The 25,172-nt window shown below is 40.8% G+C and overlaps 1 protein-coding gene across 1 annotated transcript; it reads left to right on the top strand.

Annotated features, from left to right (window-relative positions):
• The first annotated feature begins 10,037 nt into the window (after nucleotides 1–10,037).
• Nucleotides 10,038–24,879, top strand: LOC121432417 (VPS10 domain-containing receptor SorCS2-like). Its single transcript, XM_041630384.1, has 4 exons — nucleotides 10,038–10,656; nucleotides 20,207–20,330; nucleotides 20,527–20,584; nucleotides 22,019–24,879. Exons 1-4 carry the CDS (start codon nucleotides 10,171–10,173, stop codon nucleotides 22,044–22,046), a joined length of 696 nt encoding a protein of 231 aa, XP_041486318.1. The 5' UTR covers nucleotides 10,038–10,170; the 3' UTR covers nucleotides 22,047–24,879.
• The last annotated feature ends 293 nt before the right edge of the window (nucleotides 24,880–25,172 follow it).

Here is a 25,172-nt window from a genome sequence, read left to right as displayed (position 1 = left end):
AGAGTTCTCATTAAAGAGAATTTGTATACATTTAAGCAGTGTGAAAGTGTTTTCCTGCTCCAATCACCTGAACATTCATGAAAAGATTCACATGGGGGAAAAGTCTTGAGCATGTAAACATACAAGAAAAGCCTTCTGTGACATCAGTCGTCATAACATACATGAATGAAGTCACACTTTAGAGAAGCCTTATTCATGTAAATATTATGCAAAATCCTTCACCAATTTCTATTCATGAAGGTTCACGAAAGAGATCATACTGAAGAGAAGAGCTATGCATGTACGCATTGTGGGAAAGCATTTACCCCCTTCAGTCAGCTGAACATCCAGGAAAGGGTTCATACTTGAGAACATGGCTTTTGCATGTATACATTACAGGAAACCTTTTAACACTTCAATGTGTCCTGATTTCATGAAAAACAATCATACTGGGGAGGAACTCTTTGTGTACAAAAGATGTGGAAACTATTCATTCTGTAGACTTTAACAGGCATAAAAGAGTTCACTTGATAGTAAAGCCTTATGCACACAAGAATTGTGGAAAAGCCTTCAGCTACTCTTGTGATCATAACAGATCTGAAACTCTTCACACTAGTCAGTAGCCTAATATGTGTAACCATTGTCAGAAAGCCTTTACTAGATTCACTTGGTCCAAGAGTAAATACATTCACACTGGATAGAAACCTTTTGTATGTACATGGAAAAAAACTATTTCTTTGTTCTTGTGATTCTATAACAAGCATAAAGTTCTCACACAGTGTCTGTAATGTGGGAAAGTCTTCAGCACATCCAGTTTCTGTAATTCTCATGCACAGTCTGAAGGTAGATTTACGTGTATATCCATGTGGGAAATTTTTTGCATCATAGTTCCTACTAAGCTCAATTACTTTTTCACTTTTGAGAATCTGTTTAGAATAAATGTGGGAAAATATTTAAAGTGTTTAAAATGAATAAAACTTAAAAGTTTTATTTTATTTTTTTTGGTAGTGTCTTACTGTGCTAAAGTTAAAACCTTCCTGTTTTATGAGACAAAAAAAAAAGAGAGAGAGAGATGCTGTACACTGTGATGATTTTTCACTCAGATTGGTTTAGTAGAAACTTGATTGGCCAGTAGCCAGGTAGGAAATATAGGCATAACAACCAAACTAAGGACACTGGGAAGAAAGGTGGAGTCAGAGAGTCGCCAGGAGAAATAGAGGGAGTGACACATGCTGAAGGAGAGGTAAAGCCATGAGCCATATGGCAATATATAAATTAATAGAAATGTGTTGGGTCCTAATGGAGTCCTGGCCTACCTACTCACTTCCCCTGTAGATGACCTTTCTTGTCCTTGTTCTTAGTTTCTGAGAAACTTGCAAGTTTCCTGCTCTCACAGTTGTTTACCAACCCTGCTTCCTGAGTACACATTTTCTTGGCCCCTAACCCAAGGATCTGGTGATGAGTTGTCCATCCTGTTGGCCTACCTATCTGGGTTAGGTATAACCCGCCCCCCCTTGGTGATGTACAATAAAGGCTTCTAATTCTGCAACATCCAAAGTGTCTTTTCCTTAATCCTGACATCCTTTGCTAGCATTTTGTGCTAGCTGTACTGGTGCGGCAGAAATGGGTTGTAAGAGCTAGCTACTAATAAGCCTGAGCTATAAGCCAAGAATTTAAAATTTAAAAGTGTCCGTGGTTATTTAGGAGTGGGCTTATTGGAAACAAAAACTCTGTCTACATTATAATTGTGACATATAATGCATACACACTTATAAATTTATACATACATAGGTATATGTGTATATGTATGAAGTTATGCCATTTGGCTTGACAGTTCCTAAACCAAAGAACCTCTTATTCATAAAAACCAAACCACCAATATCAGGCAGAATAAATCTTCATTTGAGTTGTCCATGATAGTTATTTAATTCGCTCAGAAATTTAGAGTAATTTTTTTCCTTTTGGTCATCTCTGTGAGGCTGAATGTTAGTCATATTTACTGAAACCATTGCACATTTTGAATCCAGGGTGAAACATTTGAGCTCGAGATAAAATTAAACCCACCTTCATTTATTCTAACATTTATATAAAGTTTCTCAGTGAGAGAAGCAGTCAAAATCCCTCGTCAATTTTTAACTCTTTTTGTGGTTTGATTAAGAATGGCCCCCAAGGCTCATGGTGGCACATAAATCTCTTTGATTGCAGGTCAAAGGCATTCAGTGTTTCCTCTAGACTTCAGAAAACACAATCTGTTAGCTCTGATCATGTGCTGATACATTTTTATTGTTAACTTGATTCAAAGTCATATCACCTTGGAAGAAGGAGCTTTAATTTAGGAACTATATTGCATAGTTGGGCCTGTGGCCATGTCTTTGAGGGATACTTTTAATTAATCTTGGAGGGCCTAGTTCAGAATGGTCAATACCATCACTACAAAGGTGGATCTGGCTTATATAAGAATATTAACCAATCATCAGTTAATCCATACTTCCTGCCCTGGCTTCCATCAATGACGGTTTGTGACCTGAAACAATAAGTTAAATGAATACTTCCTTGCACTCAGTTGCTTTTATTCACGATACTTATTACAGGAACAAGAAGCAAAAAAATACGTAGTAATTCATAGAAGTATACTACATCACAGAATATTCAACAATATTGTCGGAGCATTTAAAATCATCAAATACCAGTTCAATTGAGAAAAACCAAAATGAGAAGTTTGGTATAAGAAGGAACATTTGTAAAGCCCCTGTTAGTTCTTTTTTCTGCTTACAGTATGAGGAGGGGGAATGTAGATTCAGAGCCTTTCTAAATTTAGAGTGATTTAATCGATGGATAAATGTTGTATCTATTCCTCCTCAATCTTTTTTAATGTTTTTTCATTTTACATACCATTTCCAGTGGCCACTTCCTCCTATTTTTCCACCACCCACCTCTGCCCATCCCATTCCCCATCCGGATGACTCCTGAGAGTTTGTAAGCCTCCCTTTGGGAGAAAACAATGTCTGGTATACCAGTTTGAGACAGGACCCGGACTGTCTCCCTATATAAATCTGAGCAAGTTGTTCCACCATAGGGAATGGGTTACAAAAGGCCCACTCATGTACCCAGGGTAAGTCCTGGTCCCACTGCCATGGGTTCCCCAAACAGAACAAGACACAACTGTCACACATTCAGAAGACTTAGTTTGGTCCCATGTAGTAACCCTAACTGTCAATCTTGAGTCCATGAGCTACGACTAGTTGGGTCACCTGTCTTTGTGGTTTTCTCAGTGATGATCTTGTTGTCCCTTGCTCAGATGATCCCTCCTCCTCTTCAACTAATCTCCAGGAGCTCAGCCCAGTGCTCCACTCTGGGTCTGTGCTTCTTCTTCCATCGTTAGTGGGTGCAGGTTCAATGATGACACTTATGGTATTCGCCTATTGGATTATAGGAGAAGGTCAGTTCAAGTACCCTCTCCACTATTTCTAGGAGTCTTAGCTTGGGTCATTTTTGTGAATTCCTGGCAATTTCCCTAACACCTGGTTGCTCCCTCACCTCATAATGGCTTGCTCTATCAATATAACTCTATCATTGCTCCCTCTCTCCATCGCTCCCCCAACTCAGCCATCTTAAGTCCTCATATGGCCATCCCCCATTCCTTCTTTTTTTTCCCTTCCATGTCCAGTAAGTAGATCTTAACTATTTTCCTTTCCTGGGACCCTCTATGTATATTCCTCTTACGTTTTTTTTTAATCTAATTTCATTGGGGTTGTAAATTATAATTTGGTTATCCTTTGCCTTATGTTTAACATCCACATTGTATGGTATCTTTCTAGGTCTATGAACATAGTTGAGCAAATATCTTTGTGGTATGAATATGCATCCTTTGGGTATATGCCCAAAGGTTATATTGTGGGAGTCTTGGTGTATATTGATTTCCAATTTTCTGAAAAATCACCATACAGATTTCCAAAGTGCTGTACAAATTCACACTTCCATCAGTAGTGGAGAAGTGATCCTCTTACTTTACATTTTCTCCAGCATGAACTGTTATCAGTGTTTATGATCTTAGCCATTCTGACAGGTGTAAGATGGTATATATAAAAGTAATTTGGTTTGCATTTCCCTGATGGCTCAGGATGTTGAAAAATTCCATAAGTGTCTTTTGGTCATTTGGAATTCTTCAGTTAAGAATTTTTTTGATTGGATCGGCATCCCATATTTAGTTGGATTATTTGGTATTTTGATGTCTAGTGTCTTGAGTTCCTTACATATTTTAGGCATCAACCCTTTATCAGATACAGGGTTGGTGAAGAAATTTTCTCATTCTATTCACTGTCCTTTTGTCTTATTCACCATGTCCTTTGCCTTACCAAAGCTTCTCAGTTTCAGGAGGTCTCATTTATTAATTGTTGTTCTTAATGTCTGTGCTTCTACTGTAATATTTAGGAAGGGAATCTTCTGTTTTCATGTATTCAAGGCTACTCATGACTCTCTCTTCTATACATTCAGTATAACTGAATTCATGCTGAGGTCTTTGATCCATTTGGATGTTGCTTTTTTTTCATGGGGATTGATATGGATCTACGTTCATTCCTGTACATGTTGATATCTAGTTATGCCAGCATTATTTGTTGAACATGCTTTCTTTTATCCATTGTACAATTTTTGCCTCCATGTCAAAAATCAGGTGTTCATAATCATAGTTATATTTTATTTCTGTTTTAATAAATAAAGCTTGCCTGAAGATCAGGGTGCAAATCTATGCTGCTAGAGGCCAGAAAGTAGTGGAACACACCTTTAATCCAATGACTCAAGGCCACCCTGGACTAAACAAGACTGAGTTAGTCTAAAAGATAAATAGAACTCACATAATGTTACTCCCAGCACTTGGGACTCACTTTTAATCCCAGCACTAGGGAGGTGGAGACAGGAGTGATGGAGAGAGGCATGTGAGGCAGGGAAGACAAGAGCTCATTGCAGTCTGAGGTTTGGAGGGGAGCATTGCAGTCTACAGTTATGCTGAGAATAGGGTCACCCCTTTGTCTGAGCCTTGATAGAGGTAAAAATCTTTAGTGGCTTGACTGCTTTGCTTTTCTGGTCTTCAGCGTGAATCTCAATATTGTCTCTGGGTTTTTATTATTCATGTGACATCTGGTGCCCACCTTTTGGAGGTCTGAATTAATGAAAAGCCTATTTGCCTGTCTCTTTGCACCACTGGTAGCAGCCAGAGCTACATGTTGCTGGAGTCACCACACTACCGGTTAGATTTTCCTTTCTTCTGTCCTGGTGGACTTTCCAGGAAGCTTCTTGTTGGGCTGCTGCAAAGCCAGATAGCTGCCTTGAAGTTCTATCAAGATATTAGTGCTCTGTGGAGAAGAAGCCTCACTTCTTCATCATCATAAGTAGCAGATTAGGTGAAAAAAATGGAAATTTTAGAGGTAGGAATTGGTTAAAAGGGAGAGTTTTCCCATGCTAAAATATACAAAGCAAAATTGCAGTAGAGAAAATTATGTCTCTATGATTATATAATGTATGTTTTTAAAATGAAACAACTAAATGAAGGGATAATCAACTTAAATTGGATAAACATACTACTAGTTACCACTATGACTACCTTGATGTTGTTTTGATAAATCTTGGTTGATCTCTTAAGAAGTTGTTTGGTTTGACTACCAAGATACAAGTATAGGAAAAACTTAATAAAATAAATTATTGAGATATTCATGTACAAATGAGGAATTTAATGGAGAACCAATCTCAACACTGAATTTTACGTTTAGGGAAGAACAGCCTAAGGTTCTCAAAATCCAATTTTAATATATCCAGTAACCTAACAGGAATTGCCAAATTACTAAAAGAGCTAAACTGAATGCCTGTGCCCATGTTAGATTTAAGGAGATTCAAGGAATTGATACACTTTTTTTTATGGATATTTATTGAGCTCTACTTTTTTTCAGCTCCCTTTTTTGCCTCTCCCCTTCTCCTTTCAATCCTCCCCCAAGGTCCCCATGCTCCCAATTTACTCAGGAGATCTTGTCTTTTTATATTTTTTATTTCCCATGTAGATTAGATCTATGTAAGTCTCTCTTAGTGTCTGCATTATTGTGTAAGTTCTCTGGGATTGTGGTTTGTAGGCTTGCTTTCTTTGCTTTATGTTTAAAAACCACCTATGAGTGATTACATGTGATAATTGTATTTCTGTGTCTGGGTTACCTCACTCAAAATAATGTTTTCTAGCTCCATCTATTTTCCTGCAAAATTCAACCTGTTGTTATTTTTTTCTGCTGTGTAGTACTCCATTGTGTAAATGTACCACATTTTTCTTATTCATTCTTCGATCCAGGGGCATTTACGTTGTTTCCAGGTTCTGGCTATGACAAACAAAGCTGCTATGAACATAGTTGAGCATATGTCCTTGTGGCACGATTGAGCATCCTTTGGATATATACCCAAAAGTGATATTATTGTGTCTTGATGAAGGTTGTTTCCTAGTTTTCTGAGAAATCACCACACTGACATCCAAAGGGGCTGTACCAGCTTGCATTCTCACCAGCAGTGCAGAAGTGTTCCCTTTCCCCCACATCCTATCCAGCATAAGTTGTCATCAGTGTTTATGATCTTGGTCATTCTTGCATGTGTAAGATGGAATCTCAGAGTTCTTTTGATTTGCATTTCTCTGATGACTAGTGATGTTGAACATTTCCTTATGTGTCTTTCAGCCATTTTAGATTCCTCTGCTGAGAGTTCTCTGTTTAGGTCTGTATTCCAATTTTATTGAATTATGTGATCTTTTGGTATCCAATTTCTTGAGTCCTTTGTATATTTTAGAGATCAGACCTTTGTTTGATGTGGGGTTAGTGAAGATCTTTTACCATTCTTTAGGCTATTGTTTTGTCTTGTTGAACATGTCCTTTGCTTTACAGAAGCTTTTAAGTTTCAGGAGGTCCCATTTATTAATTGTTTCTCTCAGTGTCTGTGCTGCTGGGGTTCTATTTAGGAAGTGGTTCCCTGTGCCAATGCATTCAAGTGTACTTCCCACTTTCTCTTCTATAAGGTTCTATAAGGCTTTATGTTGAGGTCTTTGATCCATTTGGACTTGAGTTTTGTGCATGGAGATAGATATGTGTCTGTTTTCATTTTTCTACATGTTGATATCCAGTTATGCCAGCAGGAAGCGATACTATTACATGGTATAAATTCCCCTTTTGTGACTCAAATGTTAAACTCATGGTCAGTTTGTAATAGAATTATTCCTAAGGACAAGATAGACATGGATAAAGCTGCTTTACAGTCTTGTCCTCAAACAAACTGATTAACATTTCCCTAGCTGGTCTACTCTCCACTCTACTTCCTCATTGACACATGTTAAAAAAAATCAATAAATGTTTCCCTGTCTTTTGAATAAGATTGCAGAAGTATGCTGAAGGGTCCCACAGCCTACATATGCTAAGAGCTCTGAAGGCCAGGTTAGAAAAATGGTGGTAACAGGCTTGAAGGCCAATCCATGACTAATGGACAGGTCATCACTCAATGGACAATTCAAGTACAGATTTACTTTGGGTTCTATACTGTTCTCAATGCTGTGCAGGGACTGGTCATGTTTCTTAGCTTAAAAATCAGTTTACAAAGATTGAGAGAAAGCTCAAGTTCTTAATTAATGTTCCAGTGACCCTTGACATGATCACTGGATAAGGAACTTTTTTCATCCCATCCATCAGTCATGGTTTGGGAATGTCCAGCCCATAATGCAATCACAGTGGTCTGCAATAAGGACTTTCACAAGTGGGTATTGGTCACAAGAGATCTTGACCCCAGTAGTGGTCCCATGGCTGTCCATACAACTTCCCTGGATGCCCTTCTTGAAGACAGGCAGGGTGTCCACAACATATCCAAGGCTCCTCAAGTAGATAGATCTTGCTGGGGATGCAGCAAACCAGGCCATCTATGGAATGACTATCCCAGGGCAAAACCTAGCACATGATGCACCAGATGCAATAACAGATTTCATTGGGTAAAGGATTGCACATCACAATCTGCTGGAGTACCTACCCCTTTAAACTCTAGGCAGGGCACTCCTCAGCTGCACCAGTAAGAGGAGGCTCTGGTAATCTAAAAATCAATTGGACATTGCTCATTTTTCCATGATACCCAATGTTAACTGTTTATTTTTTTTGAAAAAGCTCTCACAGGCTTGGTGAACATGGGTGTGATGTCACCATATAAACAAATGGAAGCACTCCACTTCCCCCATTGGAAATTTAGACCTGTGCCTCCCTTTAGTGGTGTAGGAAGCCAACAAGATTCAAAAGTTTCCACCAATCCCATCTATTGGAGAGACCTTGATGGCAACAAGGAAGCCATTCACCTTATCATTTCTGTGGTACCTAGAAACCTCTGGGGCAGAGACATCGTGGAGAATATGGATGTTGTCCTAACTACTGATGATAGAGTTTTCTTTGATAACCTTGAGGTCCATGATGGCCCTGCCTGTGCCTCTCAATGATTCAATGACTTTCTGGGCTCTTGGAAGTTTTCCCACACCACTGGCATCACCTGCAATCCACATGGATAAGCCATTGTGGAGAGGACCAACAGAGCTCTTAATAAGCTGTTCACTAGGACTCTCACCAGAGGCTAGGAGAGATCCTCATCTGGCTTTAACAGAGGTCCTTTTCCATATGAAGTTTCTCAGCTTTGATGGTAAGGGGTTCAGCCCAGCTAAGAAGCACTGTGTATTCCTGTGAGGGATCACACCAATGCACTTGTTCAGATGGAGAGATCCTATCTCCCTCTACAGGCAGATGCCAGCTCCCTGCTAAGCCATGAGAGAAGGGAATGCTTGTGTTTTTCCTCAGCCTGCCACAAAGCCAATATGGGTTCCAGTAAGAGATGTAAACCCAGACATGAATCAGCGTACTTCTACTAAGGAGGAAATAACCCAAGATGGATAATCATGTATTCCTCATTCTTGCTCTCACTGGCTTATTAAGGGCAGAGGTTATGCACTTCAACTACTCATTTTTTGAAAAGGTTTGGAATAATATAAAAGGGCTATAGAATCCCACATAAATGGTCACATATGCCTTATCTAGTTGAGTGGTATTGTTAATCCTTAATGTCTTTAAATGTCTCATGCAGCAGATTCAACATCAGCAGATAACAACTAAGGTGACTTTTCAAATATTAATAGCTCTTAGCCTTTCTTCTTGCAGTCCTCCACAGGACGTTATTCATGCCTGGTTATTTGTAATTCAAAACGCTACTCTCTAGTCCCCCAAACCTGGACTCTTTCCAGTAATGAACGCTCTTCAAGGGATAGTAGTCAATGACACGTAAGAGCTTGTTTGGCAGGTCAGCCTCTCACAAGCCCGTCTGGATGGCAGAGCGGCTGGTAATGATGGCTGCTTTCATAAGCAAGGAACGAAAGCAGCCAAGTGACTTTGACTGAACATAGTGGACTCTGCATCTAGTTTCCATGCGTTCTGTGGTGGTCTGTACCATCTGGCTGGGACCTTTCTCTGTCCTTCTCGCCTGGATACCCCTACACAGGTTTATTCTTCTGTTCAGGGGCTTCCCCTGGGGGTGGGAGATAAAGCCCATGTCTGAGATACTGCGTTGGTCTTGAGGTGACACCCCAAGGTTTCTGCACAGTCCTTAACTGCTTGGAGCATCTCTGGTTTTCACGACTCTCAAGGTATCCTTCTGAACCTCTCCAAAAGCTACCAGAGGAGGCGGTCTCACCACTTTTGCTGATGGGGAGCCCTTGAATTGTTTGGCCTCTAACCAGGCTACTTGGGTGTGGCCTGTCTTCCTTTGTTGCATCCCGTTGTGCCCCAAGTGCCTGGAACTCTGCTGGCCAAATGTAGAGGCTCCATAACCTCCCGAGAAAGGCAGGGAGAATGGAAAGAGGGAATAAGAGGAGGATCTAGGCTGAGCTTGGGAGTCACTGAGAGGGAAGGAAGGGGGTCTTGGAGGTGTGACTGTGCTCAGGACATTCTGGTCTGGCCCAGCCCAAAGCTGTGGTGGCTAGCGCGCAGCCGTCAGGTGGCGGTGTTCCATTGGCTGCGTGGCGGCTTTGAGACCCCTCCTCCCGCACTCCATTCCTCCTGGTTTTTTTCTGTGCGCTCTTGCTCCAACTCCCAACGCCCTCCCGCTCTCCAGGCCGCGGTGTCACCCACACCGCACCGCCGCTGCTAACCCGCGACCATGGCGCACCGGGAAACACCAGGAGCCCCGAAGCGTCCTGGCCTCACCGTGCCGGCCCCGAGCTCCCATGCTCCGCCGCCGCCGCGCTGGCCGCGCTTGTGGCCTCTGCCACTGCCACTGCCGCTGCTGCTGCTAATGCTGGTGGCTGCCAGCGGGGCGGCGGGGCACTCTCCCGAGTCCGGGAGCCTGGGTCCCAGCGTGCAGGTCACCCGGCTGCTGTACGCGGGAGGCCCGAAATCCGGCGATCGCGAGGATCCCCAGACACGAGGATCCGAGCCCAGCGCTCCGCGTCCTGGTCCAGGTCTTGCTTCTGGTCCCAGCGCCGATGGCGTCCTATTTCCGGGCCAGGGGCGCAGGGCGCTGGCGGCGCCGGTGGCCATTTCTGCCTCCCGCATGCAGGTCTCTCTCATCAGCACGTCGTTCGTGCTCAAGGGGGACGCGACACACAACCAGGCAATGGTGCACTGGACAGGCGAGAACAGCAGCGTAAGTGACCTCGTGCCCCCTGCCCTGCTAGGACACCTCTGAATACTCAGGGAGGCCACCATATTCCCCTACTTCCTGACCACCAGCGGTTATCCCTGCTGGGCATTCTTAACGATTTGGGGGACTCGGATCACCTCAGCGGCTCCCCTACTGGCTTCTCGCTGTGGGTACTTTTGGGAGGGTCCTCAAATTTGTGAGATTCTTCTAGCTCATGTGGCATTCCCTGAGATCTGGGGACCCCAAGAATGCCCTGGCCTCTAGATCTGGGCTACGTGGAAGTCCCAAGAGTCTTTCAGATCGGGGCAGCATGACTCCAGGTCCTTGAGGGCCACCTGACTGTGCAGCGGGAATGGTGGGTCGCTCACACATTGCACTGCACCCAAAGGCTCCAGCGTGCACCTCTGGAATTGCTGGCTCTGGAGTCCTTACGACCTGATCTACGCTGATTTTGGGGGGCCAGAATCTCCCTGTCAGTTCCATGCCCTGCTCTAAGACTCGTTTCCCCCCCTTTTTTTTTATTACTTTATGAATAATACGAATCACAATTCCCACTTCCTCCCCTCCTCCCACTTCCCTCCTGCCCCCCCCCACTCTTCCCCCGACCCCCCTCAAATCCGAAGAGAGGGCAAAGCACCCTGCCCTGTGAGTAGTCCAAGGGCCTCCCCCCTACATCCAGGCTAAGGAGGGTATGCATCCAAAGAGAATAGGATCCCAAAAGCCAGTACATGCAGTAGAGACAAATCCCAGTGCCATTATCATTGGCTTCTCAGTCTATCCCAATTGTCAGCCACATTCAGAGGGTCCAGTTTGCTCCCATACTCGTTCATTTCCAGTCCAGCTGGAGTTGGTGAGCTCCCATTAACTCAGGCACACTGTCTCAGTGGGTGAACCAACCCCTAGTGGTCCTGACTTCCTTGCTCATATTTTCTCCTGCTCTTCAGCTGGACCTTGGAAGCTCAGTCCAGGGTTCGGATGTGGGTCTCTGTCTCTATCTCCATCCATTGAAGGAGGAAGGTTCTATGGTGATATTCAAGATGGTCATCAGTCTGACTACCGGACAAGGCCTGTTCAGGCACCCTCCTCTCCTCCACTGCCCAGGGTCCTAGCTGGAGTTATCCCGGTGGACTCCAGGGAACCCCTCCAGAACCAAGCTTCTTGCCAACCCTAAAATGGTTCCCTCAATTAAGATAACTCCTTCCCTGCTCCCATATCCTTCCTTCCTCCATCTCAACCATCCCACTCCCCCAAGCTCTCCCTGACCCTCCCGTTTTCCCCCTCTCTCCCCCACTCCCCTTCCCTCTACCCTCCCTACCTCCATGCTCCAAACTTTTGCCTGGCGATCTTGTCTGCTTCCAAGATCTTGTCTTTTGTTGAAGAGATATGGAGAGCATGAACAGCTTTGTCCTATCCTGATTTTAGTGGAATTGCTTTGAGTTTCTCTCCATTTAATTTGATGTTAGTTGTCAGCTTGCTGTATATTGCTTTTATTATATTTAGATATGATCCTTGTATCCCTAATCTCTCCAATACCTTCAGCATAAAGGGGTGTTAAATTTTGTCAAGTTTTTTTGGCATCTAATGAAATGATCATATAGTTTTTTTTTTCCTTTCAGTTTATTTATATGATGGATTGCATTGATAGAATTTCCATCTCTGGGATGAAGCCTACTTGATCATATTGATGATTTTTTTTTTAATGCACTCTTGGATTTGGTTTGCCAGTATTTAATTGAGAATTTTTGCACCGATTTTCATGAGTGAGATTGGTCTGTAATTCTCTTTCATGTGTGACTTTGGTATCAGGGTAACTGTAGCGTCATAAAAAGAGTTTGGCAATGACTCCTCTGTTTCTATTATGTGGAACACATTAAGAAGTATAGGTATCAGCCCTTCTTGGAAGTTCTGGTAGAATTCTGCACTAAAACCATCTGGTCCTGGGCTTTTATTATTTTATTTTATTTTTTTTTTTGGTTGGGAGGTTTTTGATCACAGCTTCTATTTCCTCATGACTTATGGGTCTATTTAAATTGCTCACATGGTCTTGATTTAATTTTGGTATATGATGTCTATCTAAAAAAATGTCCATTTCTTTTACATTTTCCAATTTTGTGGAGTACAGGCTTTTGTAGTAAGATCTAATGATTCTCTGAATTTTCTCAGTGTCTGATGTTATGTCTCTCTTTTCATTTCTGATTTTGTTAATTTGGGTGTTCTTTCTCTGTTTTTTGGTTAGTTTGGATAAAGGTTTGTCAATCTTGTTGACTTTCTCAAAGAACCAGCTCATTGTCTCATTGATTCTTTGGATTGTTTTCTGTGTTTCTATTTTGTTGATTTCAGCCCTCAGTTTGATTATTTCTAATCTTCTACTCCTCCTGAGTGAGTCTGCTGCTTTTTTTCTAGAACTTTCAGCTGTGCAGTTAAGTCTCCAATGTGAGCTTCCTCCGTTTTCTTTATGCAGCCACTTAGTGCTATGAACTTTCCTCTTAGCAGTGCTTTCATAGTGTCCCATAGGTTTGGATATGTTGTTTCTTCATTTTTGTTGAATTCCAGGAAGACTTTAATTTCTTTCTTTATTTCTTCTCTGATCCATGGGTAGTGCAGTTCAGTTTCCATGTGTTTGTAGGCTTTCTGGGAGTAGTATTGTTGTTAAATTCTAACTTTACTCCATGGTGATCTGATAAGACACAGGTTACTCCAATTTTTTTGTATTTGTTGAGGTTTGCTTTGTTACCGAGTGTGTGATCAATTTTACAGAAGGTTCTGTGAGGTGCTGAGAAGAAGGTATATTCTTTCCTGTTTTGGTGGAATGTTTTATAGATGTCTGTTAAGTCCATTTGATTCATTGCATCTGTTAGTTCTCTTATTTCTCTGTTAAGTTTCTGTCTGGTTGACCTGTCCATTGGCAAGAGAGGAGTGTTGAAATCTCCTATTGTTATTGTGTGGGGTTTGATGTGTGATTTGAGTTTTAGTAATGTTTCTTTTGCATAAGTGTGTGCTTTTATATTAGGGGCGTAGATATTCAGGACTGAGACTTCATCTTGATGAATTGTTCCTGTTTTGAGTATAAAGTATCCTTCTCCATCTCTTCTGTTTGATTTTAGTTTGAAATCAATTTTGTTAGATATTAGGATAGCCACACCTGCTTGTTTCTTAGGTCCATATTTGATTGGAAAACCTTTTCCAAACCCTTTAAATTGAGGTAGTGTCTGTCTTTGAGGTTGAGGTGTTTTTCTTGTAAACAGCAGAATGCTGGATCCTGTTTTCGTATCCATTCTCTTAACCTGTGCCTTTGTATAGGTGAATTGAATCTATTGATATTATTGATATTAATGACCAGTGGTTGTTAACTCTGGTTATTTTTTGGTGGTAATGTTTGTTTGTTTCCTTTCTTTGAGTTGTGTTGGTGGAGGGTTATCAGATGTCTCTGTTATTGTGGGTGTCGTTAGCTTCCTTTGGTTGAGGTTTTCCTTCTAGTACTTTCTGTAAGGCTGGGATTGTGAGTATGTATTGTTTAAATTTGTTTTTGTCATGGAATATCTTGTTTTCTCCATCAATGGTGAAAGAAAGCTTTGCTGGGTATAATACTCTGGGCTTGTATCCATGGTCTCTTAGTGTATGCAGCACATCTATCCAAGACCTTCTGGCTTTCATGGTTTCCATTGAGAAGTCAGGTTTAATTTTGATAGGTTTACCTTTATAAGTTACTTGACCTTTTTCCTTTGTAGCTCTTAATATTCTTTCTTTATTCTGTATGTTTTGTGTTTTGATTATTATATGGTCATGGGATTTTTTTTATCCAGTCTATTTAATATTCTGTAAGCTTCTTGTACCTTCATAGGGATATCCTTCTTTAGGTTGGAAAAGTTTTCTTCTATAATTTTTTGTGATATATTTTCTATGCTTTTGAGCTGGAGTTCTTTTCCTTCTTCTACCCCTATTATTCTTAGGTTTGGTCTTTTCATGGTGTCCTAGATTTCCTGAATGTTTTGTGTTAAGAATTTGCTGGATTTAATGTTTTCTTTGATCAATGAGTCTATTTCCTTTATTGTATGCTCAGCGCCTGAGATTCTTTTTTCTATCTCTTGTTCTGTTGGTTATACTTGTCTCTGTAGTTCCTGTTTTTTTACCCAGATTTTCCATATCCAGCCTTCCCTCGGTTTGTGTTTTCTTTATTTCCTCCACTTTGTTCTTCAAGTCTTTATTTATTTATCTATTTATTTATTTATTATGTATACAATATTCTGCCTCCATGTATGCCCACACACCAGAGGAGGGCGCCAGATCTCATTACAGATGGTTGTGAACCACCATGTGGTTGCTGGGAATTGAACTCAGGACCTCTGGAAGAGCAGACAGTGCTCTTAACCACTGAGCCATCTCTCCAGCTCCTAGTTCTTCAAGTCTTAAACTGTTTCCCTTACCTGTTTGATTGTTTTTTTTTTCTTGGTTTTCTTGGGTATCTTTTAGGGATTTATTACTTTCTTCTAACTTTTTGTTTGTCTTCTCTTCCATTTCTTTAAGGGAGTTTTTCATTTCCTGTTTAAAGGTCTCCGTCATTTTCATAATGTTACAGTTAAAGTCATTTCCTTCTTCTTTTTCTGGGTTAGGAAGTTCAAGTCTTCCTGTTGCGTGTTCACTGGATTCTGGTGTTACCATACTGGTTTTCAGGATGTTGGAGGAATTATTGCATTGGTTCCTACCCATCCCTTCCTTCAAATGAGGCCAGCAGAGTCTTGGCGTCTTGGTCCAATTTTTGCTGTGGCTGATTGAGTACTTGGGAGTTTTCCTTGATCTGTCCTTTCTTAGGTCCCCTCAGCACTGGAACAGGCTGGGTTGCAGGATTTCAAGGATCTCATGGGTGAAAAGGGGTTTGGGGGCAGAGTGGGTTGGGGGAAATTCCAGCAGCAGGGCTACTCCCAGCTGGCTGGCAAAAAACCTAGGGAGTTGTGGAGGAGTCCCTAAGTTCAGGCCCTCTGGTAAGGTTCTGGAGAGTGGAAGGTCCGGCTGTCTGGGCTTGTGCATGCTGACTCTCCTCTCAGATCCCCTCAGCACTGAAGCAGGCTGTGTTGCAGGGTTCCAAGGACATCATGGCGAAAAGGTGGGCTTGGGGGCAGGGTGGGGTTGGAGTAAAGAAAGCCCAGCAGCAGAAACACACCCAGCTGGATGGCCAGAAAAGCTTAGGGAAGTTGGGGAGTGGGGGGCTGGATTCTGTCCTTGTGAAAAGGTCCCAGAGAGTGGCACTTCCGGCTGTCCCTCTATGTGGCCCCTGACTCACCTCTCCAGTCCCCTCAGCACTGGAGCAGGCTCTGCTGCAAGGTTCCAAGGACTAGGAGAGGGAAAGCTGCTTATTTCCAATGGAGTGACTCTGGGTAGAAGAACTACACTCCAGAGCATCCCCCATGTTCAGGAATAGTGGACAGCTGTACAGTGAGTGAGAGACTCAGCCATTTCCAGTCAAGGAGTGTCCTGGTCTCTTCCTGCCGCTCCTGTTGTCAGTGAAGGTGACTTTGATTTCTAGCCCGGGGATCTAGGACAAAGTTGCTAAGAACTGCTGGGGAAACCCTGTCAACCAATCACATCTAGTTAGGGTGTGGCTTCCTGGGGCCCAGGTAGAAAAACTGGGAGCAACCAGGTACTTGCTTTGCTCTCTCTGCACTGTGCCCACCGGACAGATAGAACGTCAGACCTCTCACTCTTGTAGCGTGAGTTTGCCCTTTTTAAACATTAAAATATCACTGTTATTCTTGAGCTGGTCTGGTTACCGACCTAATTTGCAATTAAGAACCATATAGATTCTTAATATAAACTTTTGCTTGAACACTAAACGAGTCTTCAGGGTACTCTTAAACATTCCTTTGAGCATTTACTTGGGAGCACAGCTGCTGTTCCTCTACTCAGGGAAGGTTCTCCCCTTGACAAAACACACAGCTGCAAGAGGAATCAATCCACTTGGAGCTGTAAGGGTGGAAGGGGACACTCCTTCGCCTTTCACATCAGCCATGGTGATCAAGTGTATGACATAAGTTGCAGCCAGGACATCCTTCACAAACTTGAAAAGGCCAGGCTTTCATTTTTCCATTGCTCTTAACATTCTTACATCCCAATCTGCCAAAACCGATCGTTAAACTTTGAGCACTCTCTGACTTTTCCAGTTGAAAGTTCTAAGCACTATCATGGTCCTTCCAAAAATAGCATGTGTAACAGCAATAACCCATGGACCCAGTGGGTGAGTCTCCTTGCCAGATATGCCAATTCTACACCTCTCCAAGAGAGAGCCATTACAGCTGAGCTCTGCCCACACCCCTAAGGGAATTTAACAGCAGAGATGTCCATTGCTTCTGTCCTCCACCCTACTGGGGAGTTTCTCAGGAGAGGTGTCTGGTTCTTTTCAGCTATGGCTCTAGTTGTTATTTCTTTTGCTTCACGCTGCTAAAGGGGCAACCCCCACAGACTTGTAGCAATATGCACTGGCTCCTGCAAAAAGTTACTTCTGCTCTACTACCCTAAGTGAGTTTCTCAGCAGAGGTGTCTGTTGCTTCTCTTCACTACTTCCCTATCGAGTTTCTCAGGAAAGACTCTGTTTCACTCAGGCGAGGAAGATTTTCACCCAAAACTTTTTCAGGGATTTATTTTGGAGGGCAGAATCCAGAGACTGGCTGCTTCTGCCAAGGTGGAGATGGGCAGCTGCCAAATGATCAGGCTTCCCAGGGCTGGAGTTCTTTTATGGAAAAGATTTTCAGGATGGGAATTTTTCAGATTTGAAGTCTCTTAAGCTCAAATTGGCTGCATTTAGTGATCAAGGATTGGTTGGTTTTCTGTTCAGGGATTCATTAGTTTCATGTTCAGTTGCCCATCAACCTCTCTGAAGGAATTAGTGCTGCCAAAGCAGATATGTCTCACTGTGGAGAACAGTCTAAGTTCTTAAAACCCTTTAAATGCCATATGCTGTAGGACTTTGAAGTATTGAAGATTATCTAACTGAAATATACCTCTGTATATCTAGGAAACATAACTTACATGATTATAAGTTTGAATATTATTGTTGTGCCCATATTACAACCCCCAAAGAGAGAGACCACCAGAGAGGCTCAGACTGTAATAAGCAAGGTTTAATCAGCATAATACAAACATGTTTGGAACTCATCTCCATCCTTATTACAACGAGGTAGAGAAGAGTTGTATCTCCTCTGTGGGGTAAGCTTTTAAAGGCATAACTACAAAGAGAATCTTTGAAGCTGCTTTGGCACAGATGCAAGGACTTTTGCTCCCTCCCATTCTGTTAAGTCAGCTTTTTTCTTGTTTTTAGAGCAAGGCCCCTGTTCCTGAGTTAGGCCATCTTTATCAGCCTGTACCAGGTGGCTGGCTTGGCTGAGCTCAGTGACCTTGTGTTCAGAATCTCCCAGGTGGGAGAGGGGAAGGCCACTATCTTCCTGGGAAAACACTCTGCTAGGAAATTTCTTCTTGCCCCTTTGAGAATAAGGGGTAAGGGTTTCACAATTATAAATGACTATTAAGCTTAATTTTTAATTGTGCATTGCATTTTTAAATGAGCTATATAAATCTAATAATTTAAGCAATAGTAGAACTATACATATAAAAAAATTGACCTTAAATTTGTATCAATAAACCCAAGTTCATACCAATGTAAAGTATTTATTTCAACCTGGCGGTGGTGGCGCACTCCTTTAATCCCAGCACTCGGGAGGCAGAGGCAGGCGGATCTCTGTGAGTTCAAGGCCAGCCTGGTCTACAAGAGCTAGTGCCAGGACAGGCTCCAAAGTTACAGAGAAACCCTGTCTCTAAAAACAAAACAAAACACAAAAAAGTATTTATTTCTATATCATATCCCACCCCACCCCCTTTTTAAGAAAGACATTGACTGTGACTGTTAACTACTTATAATCAACCCACTTTAAATAAAAGCAAACATTTATAAAGAATCATTTTGGGAATTTGTGTATTGTTTTCTCCAAACTGATTCCTGTTGTTTGTTGGATGAAGTATTTTTAGAGTACATGGAGATCTTTTGTTCTATCAAAACATATTTGTGTGTAAAGAATTTACAAGTTCTCATCACCTATGAAACGAAAGCAGAACCTCTTTTCCAAAGTAACATATTCTTAAACTCAAATTTTGAAGTCAAGATACCTTCAATATATGTATGTTGGTTTAGCTTAGCAGTCCCTAGAATCAAATGTATCTCTGCAGTAAAGAATTCGAAGAAAACACAATAATGTGCACAATTCAGATTCTCTGTGTATTTTCCATTTATATGTGACTTATTTGTTTTACATAATTTTTACTGTCCCTTTAAAGACTTTTTTTAAAACTTTCTTTTTATACCTGTCTATACTCATTTTTGCACTCTCTCCCAAGCCTGTACACCCTTTTAAAGCACACTGTTGCTCATTTAAAGTTCTTTTATGTCTGATTCTGTCCTATTTTGTCTCTGAAATACTTTTCTGACAAGGAGTGTTTTGTTTGGTTTAGTTTTTTTAAATGGTAAGCAGTATGGTTATTGACACTGTGGATGCTGACTCCCCTCTCTCAACCTTTCAATATGGTGGAGGTAAATTTACCACTAGCTCTGCAAATCATGTTTGCCAGCACATCTCCAGCAAGCACTTGCTACAAGCTTCCCACAAACCCCATAAATGCTCCACATTAGGACCTACCAAAAGCGCCAGAGCTGAGCCTGATACCAGCATGATCCAGGATGCCATGTATTAAAGGAGCAGTGTCTCTCGTAGCCACCAGCAAGCAGAGGCTCTCTGAAAAAATGTGGCTACCAAGAAGCTCCAGTTGACTCCTGCATTTGTGGGTCTAAAAGCCCCTTTTTTTTTAAAGCTTTCTTAGGCTTTATGTAGATGTATGCGGACAAATATTGGCCACCATTATGTAGCTACAAATATTCTCCAGTCCTCTGGTCCCCCTGGACCAGTTTGTCCTCACCCACTGGGTCCCATTCACTAGCTCTTACAACTGCTTATGAAATAACCACTCTAAGGCTTAATATTAATTATGTGCTTTTTGGCTTATTAGGTCAGTCTTAGTAACTAACTCTATATCTTAAGTTAACCCATTTTTATTAATCTATGTATCACCACAAGACTGTGGCTTACCTGAAAACTTTTGGCTTCTTTCTCCTTCAGCAGCTTTATGGAAGCTCCCTGATTCTGCCTTCTTTGTTCCTCTTCTCTGCTTGGATTTCCTGCCTTGCTGTTCCTTATATCAGGCTTTTCCTCTGGCAGTCACAGATTATTATGAGAAAAGTTACTTAGGGAAGAAGCAGTTTATTTCATATCACAATTGAAGAGTCGAGTTCATAAAATTCAGAAGTGTGAAGCTGCTAGTGAGTGACACGCTAATAAATAGTAAATGAGACAGTGGGACATCAAGTAATCAAGATAGCATCCCATGATATTCTTCAGTAAATCCTATTGATATAATAACTCAGAGGTATCTTCAGAAACATACATGCAAGATGATTCTGTATCCTGTCAGTCTGTCAGTGAAAATTAACCATCCTAATTAATGTGTGTACTCATAGGATCCAGTAAAATTTGAGGATGTGGCAGTGAACTTCACCTCAGAAGAGTGGGCTGTGTTGGATTCTAGTCAAAAGAAGCTCTACAGAGACGTGAAGGACACGTTTTTGAACCTGATCTCCATAGGTAAAAAGTATTGCATGTTCCCATTGCTTATTCAGTCAGTGAACAATTGTCTCCTGCTTATGCATGTTATGTTAGTATTGAATTCTTGATGTGGGTATTTAGTTAGTGTGCATACCCATATCCTAAGAACTAGGTTGCAATTATTTTTATGTTGAATATGAATGTGTCATAATATATTCTCTGGATTTTATTGTAGAAAAAACACTAGAAGAAAATACTGAAGAGGACTCTAAAGGTCTCAGCAGGAATATGGGGTAAATTATATTCAATAAAATAATAATTTATATTATACATTTGGGACTTAAGGGACATTTAAGAACCTGCCAAGTGCTCCAAATATACCTAAGTGAAAAATGAGTCTACACAAATTCCTGTAATGGAGCCTTGAATTGTGACATTCAATATTTGTGTATTTCATGTGTGTGGTGGAGGACAATTTTACACTTCCTTGTCACAGTCCCTTCATAAAGGAAAGTCAGGGGAAGAACTGAAGCATGACAGGAATCTGGAAGTAGGCAGTGAAGTAGAAGTGAAGGAGAAATCCTGTTTACAGGAGTGATCATCATCCCTAAATCAGCTACGTGCCTTACTCAGCCTTAGCCCACATCTCTAGGGGGATACCACCCATAGTGAACTAGGCCACTCCACCTCATACAATGATCAAGACAAAGCTACCAGAGACATGTCTAAATGTCAATCTGATAAAGCCATTTTCTGCTGTCTAGTTGCTTCTTCCCAAATGTGGGTTCTAGTTTGTGTCAAGTAGATCAAAACTAACTAGCACATACATTTCATACACAGAACATGATCTCCTTCCCATGGGCACACTACCCAACACAGTAAAACCTCCTTTATCAGGAATTTGAAAGTGGTTTCACAGACTTGTTTCCAGGCCAATCTGATTGAGTCATTTTTCAATTGAGGGACCCTGTCCTATGACCACAGATGGGTCTAGTTGATGACTAACTAACCCACACTGGCTGAGTATTTAGAATGCTGGCATGCCACAGTGGTTCTCCACTTTATATGCTTGCTATTTTTGTCCTCAGAGACCAGGATTTTTTTCTCCCTGTTCATCCTTTTACACCTCTTAGTTAAATTATATATCAATTGTATCTGAGTTATGTTTTTATGCAAACCTTTTGTCAGAAACATTTGTGATAGGCAAAAAATGCAAGAAATTCTTCATATCAAGTGTATCAGAATTTGTGAGCTCTTCACATAAATCCTTGTCATTAATTCTGGTTTTCTTAAAGATTGAGAATTGTTATTAACCACAAAGTTCGTGATACAGCTCCTTAAGAATTCTGAGAAAGCCGGGGGGTGGTGGCGCACGCCTTTAATCCCAGCACTTGGGAGGCAGAGGCAGGCGGATCTCTGGGAGTTTGAGGCCAGCCTGGTCTACAAGAGCTAGTTCCGGGACAGGCACCAAAGCTATAGAGAAACCCTGTCTTGAAAAATCAAAAAAAAAAAAAAAAAATCTGAGAAAAATAAAAGCAGTCCTCTACTTCTTTATACATGGCTGGGTCTTTCCATGCCATACATAATGTTCTTCACATTGATACCATTGTTCTCTTCCCTCTGAGATAGTATAGTTGTGTTCCACACAGGCCAGCCTCCAATATTTCTCTTGGCTACAGTATTGCTTTCCTCTCTTTTTTATTGTTATTTTTTTTTATTTTTTGCAGATATCAGGGGATTGTGAAAGACCAATGATATGAATGTCAAAATGATTGTGATACAAACCAGCAACCTATTCCAGACAGTATGATCAATAAAGAAATGCATTCCAGAATAAGAGTTCATGAGACTCCGTTGCATGTAAGACACATTATTGGTCATTTATCTTTACATGAGTATCTAAGAGAAAAAATCTAGAGGGAAACCACCCCTGTATAAGGGAATTGTAGCAAAAACTTTTGTACATCAGAAACATTGGAAAGATATCAGTTATTCTTAATCACTTCAGGTATTTGAAACTTCTCCTAAAGAGAAACCCTGTAAAATTCAACAGTGTAATGAAGCCTGTAGGAGTCTCTGTTTTGATCAGCCTCAGGAGAGAAGTCATACTGAAAATAAACTCAATGAGGATGTCTTAGTAAAATTCCCATATGGCCAGAATGATGAAGGAATCTATAAAGAAGTGAAACAATTTGTATGTAATGTCTGTGAAGAAGCCTTCACTGATTCCAGTGACATTACCAACTACGAAAAAAGTCATATTGAAGAGAAAAGGTACATTTGTAGGCAATGTGGCAAAACATTTAAATATGTAACATGTTTTGAGAGATAAAAGTAACTCACAAAGTAGAGAAGCCATATGCTTCTATACATTTTAGAAAATCCTTCACCAAATTCAGTGTTTATAACAGTCATGAAAACAATTACATTGGACAACAGCCTTATGCCTGAAAGCATTGTGGAAAAAACTTCAGCAGTTCTGTGTATTGTAACCTTCATGAAAGAATGCACATGGCAGAGAGGCATTATATATGCAAGCATTGTGGGAAAGCCTTTTTCTCTTCCAGTGATCTGAATATCCGTGAAATAATTCACACTGGAAAAAAGCCTTATGCATGTAAGTATTGTGGAAAAGTTTTCAGTGACCCCAGTGGTTGTAACAGACGTGAAAAAATCAACACTGCAGAGAAACCTTAAGCCTGCAAGCATTGTGGAAAAACTTTACCAGTTCTGCGTTTTGTAACATTCATGAAAGAATTCATACTGGAGAGAAACCTTATGCATGTAAGTTGTGGAAAATCATTCCCTTGTTCCAGTACTTGTAACATTCATGAAAGGGTATACATGACAGAGAGTCATTATACATGTAAGCATTGTGGAAAAGCCTTCAACCACCCCAGTAGTTGTAGCAGACATAACAGGAGCCACACTGCAGAGAAACCTTGTGCATGAGCATTGTGGCAAAGCCTTCAACAACCTCAGTAGGTGTAACAAACACAAAAGGAGCCACACTACAGGAAGCAGAAGACTCATACATGCAAGCATTGTGAAAAAAACGTTTTCCTGGCATAGTCATCTGAATATCCACGGAATAATTCACACTGGAGAAAAAGCCTTATGCATGTAAGCATTGTGGAAAATCATTCAACAACCCCAGTAGTTGTAACAGACTTGGAAGGAGTCACATTGCAGAGAAACCTTTTTCATGTAGGCATTGTGAAAAAACCTTCACCAATTTCACTTCCTGTAAGACTCATGAAAAGAGTTCACATTGAAGTCATATATATTTAAGCAGTGTGAAAAGGTGTTTTCTTGTTCCAGTCACCTGAGCAGTCATGGAAGGATTCACACAGGAGAAATGTCTTGAGCATGTAAACATCTTGGAAAAGCCTTCAGTGACCTCAGTAGTCATAACATACATAAATGAAGTCACACGATAGAGAAGCCTTATTCATGTAAGCATTGTGTAAAACCCCTCACCAATTTCTATTCATGTAAGGTTCATGAAAGAGATCATACTGAAGGGAAGTGCTATGCATGTACGCATTGTGGAAAACATTTACCCCCTCCAGTCAGCTGAACATCCAAGAAAGGGTTCGAATTGAAGAGAAGGCTTTTGCACGTATACATTACAGGAAACCTTTTAACACTTCAACTTCTCCTGATTTGCATGGAAAAAAAAACACACACTAGAGGAAAAACTCTTTGTGTGTAAAAGATGTGGAAACTGTTCATTCTGTAGACTTTAACAGGCATAAATAAAATAGTTGACTTGAAGGTAAAGACTTATGCACATAAGAATTGTGGAAAAGCCCTCAGCTGCTCTTGTGATCGTAACAGGTCTGAAACTCTTCACACTAGTCAGTAGCCTAATGTGTGTAACCACTGTCAGAAAGCCTTTACTAGATTCACTTAGTATAAGAGTATAACCATTCCACTGGATAGAAACCTTTTGTATATAAACATGGTATGTAAACTATTTCTTTGTTCTTGTCATTTTAACAAGCATAAAGATCTCACACAGTGTCTGTATTGTGGGAAAGTCTTTAGCACATCCAGTTTCTGTAACCCTCATGCACAGATCTATCCTGGAAAGAATTGTAATGAATATATACATTTAAGTATTGTTCCAAGTCTTCAGGAGTTCCTGTTGCTATGATGTTCTAAAGAATTCACTCTGGGGGGGAAAAAGAATTCACTCTGGAGACAGACTTTACATGTATGACCATGTGAAAAATCTTTTAGCAACCGCATTTCCTACTATACTCAATAACTTTTTTCACTGGTGAGAACCTTTATTTAGAATAAATGTGGAAAAGTATTCAAAGTGTTTAGAATGAATGAAACTTAAGTGTGTTTGTCCTTTAATTTTTAGTAGTGTGTTCCAGAATTTCTGTGTTTTAAGTCCCTGCTGAAGTCCATTGTGATCTCACAGTGAAAAGAAGTAGTGTGTAGAACAAACATCAGTAGTAACTCTGTAATGCTGTGTTGGTAAATTTGCTTCTCTTGTGGGTAATCAAAGAATGTTCTGGGAACATGAGATGTATCAGCTCGTAATGATTCTTGCCAGTAAATGTGATTATCTGCATTGCCTCCCTGGATTTTATGTGGTGAAAATAGTGTATCACTTTCCGAAGCTGTCTTCTAACAATCACATAGGCTTCTCAATAAACACACACACATACACACATACACAGAGAGAGAGATACCAATGCGTAAGAAAATAAAATATTCGTAGGAGTAATGATATAATTAAGAAATAAAAAATTAAAATGGAACAAAAGAGATTATGAAGTGTGTAAATATGTAATTTAACTCCTAATACTTTCTATATATAAAATGAAAACCAATTGCAATATGTGCAATAATTCCTGTGTTTTT

The sequence above is a fragment of the Microtus oregoni genome, unplaced genomic scaffold (assembly GCF_018167655.1).
Source record: "Microtus oregoni isolate MIOR12 unplaced genomic scaffold, Mior012 000034F_ref0000314, whole genome shotgun sequence".
In the NCBI taxonomy this organism is placed as follows: domain Eukaryota; kingdom Metazoa; phylum Chordata; class Mammalia; order Rodentia; family Cricetidae; genus Microtus; species Microtus oregoni.
This window is presented reverse-complemented; position numbering and strand designations above follow the sequence as displayed.

Coding starts and splice junctions, on each gene's coding strand:
- LOC121432417 (XM_041630384.1), top strand. CDS start 10,171: ATGGCGCACCGGGAAACACCAGGAGCCCCGAAGCGTCCTGGCCTCACC. Junction 10,657..20,206: donor GGACAGGCGAGAACAGCAGC/GTAAGTGACCTC, acceptor GTGTACTCATAG/GATCCAGTAAAATTTGAGGA. Junction 20,331..20,526: donor TTTGAACCTGATCTCCATAG/GTAAAAAGTATT, acceptor ATTTTATTGTAG/AAAAAACACTAGAAGAAAAT.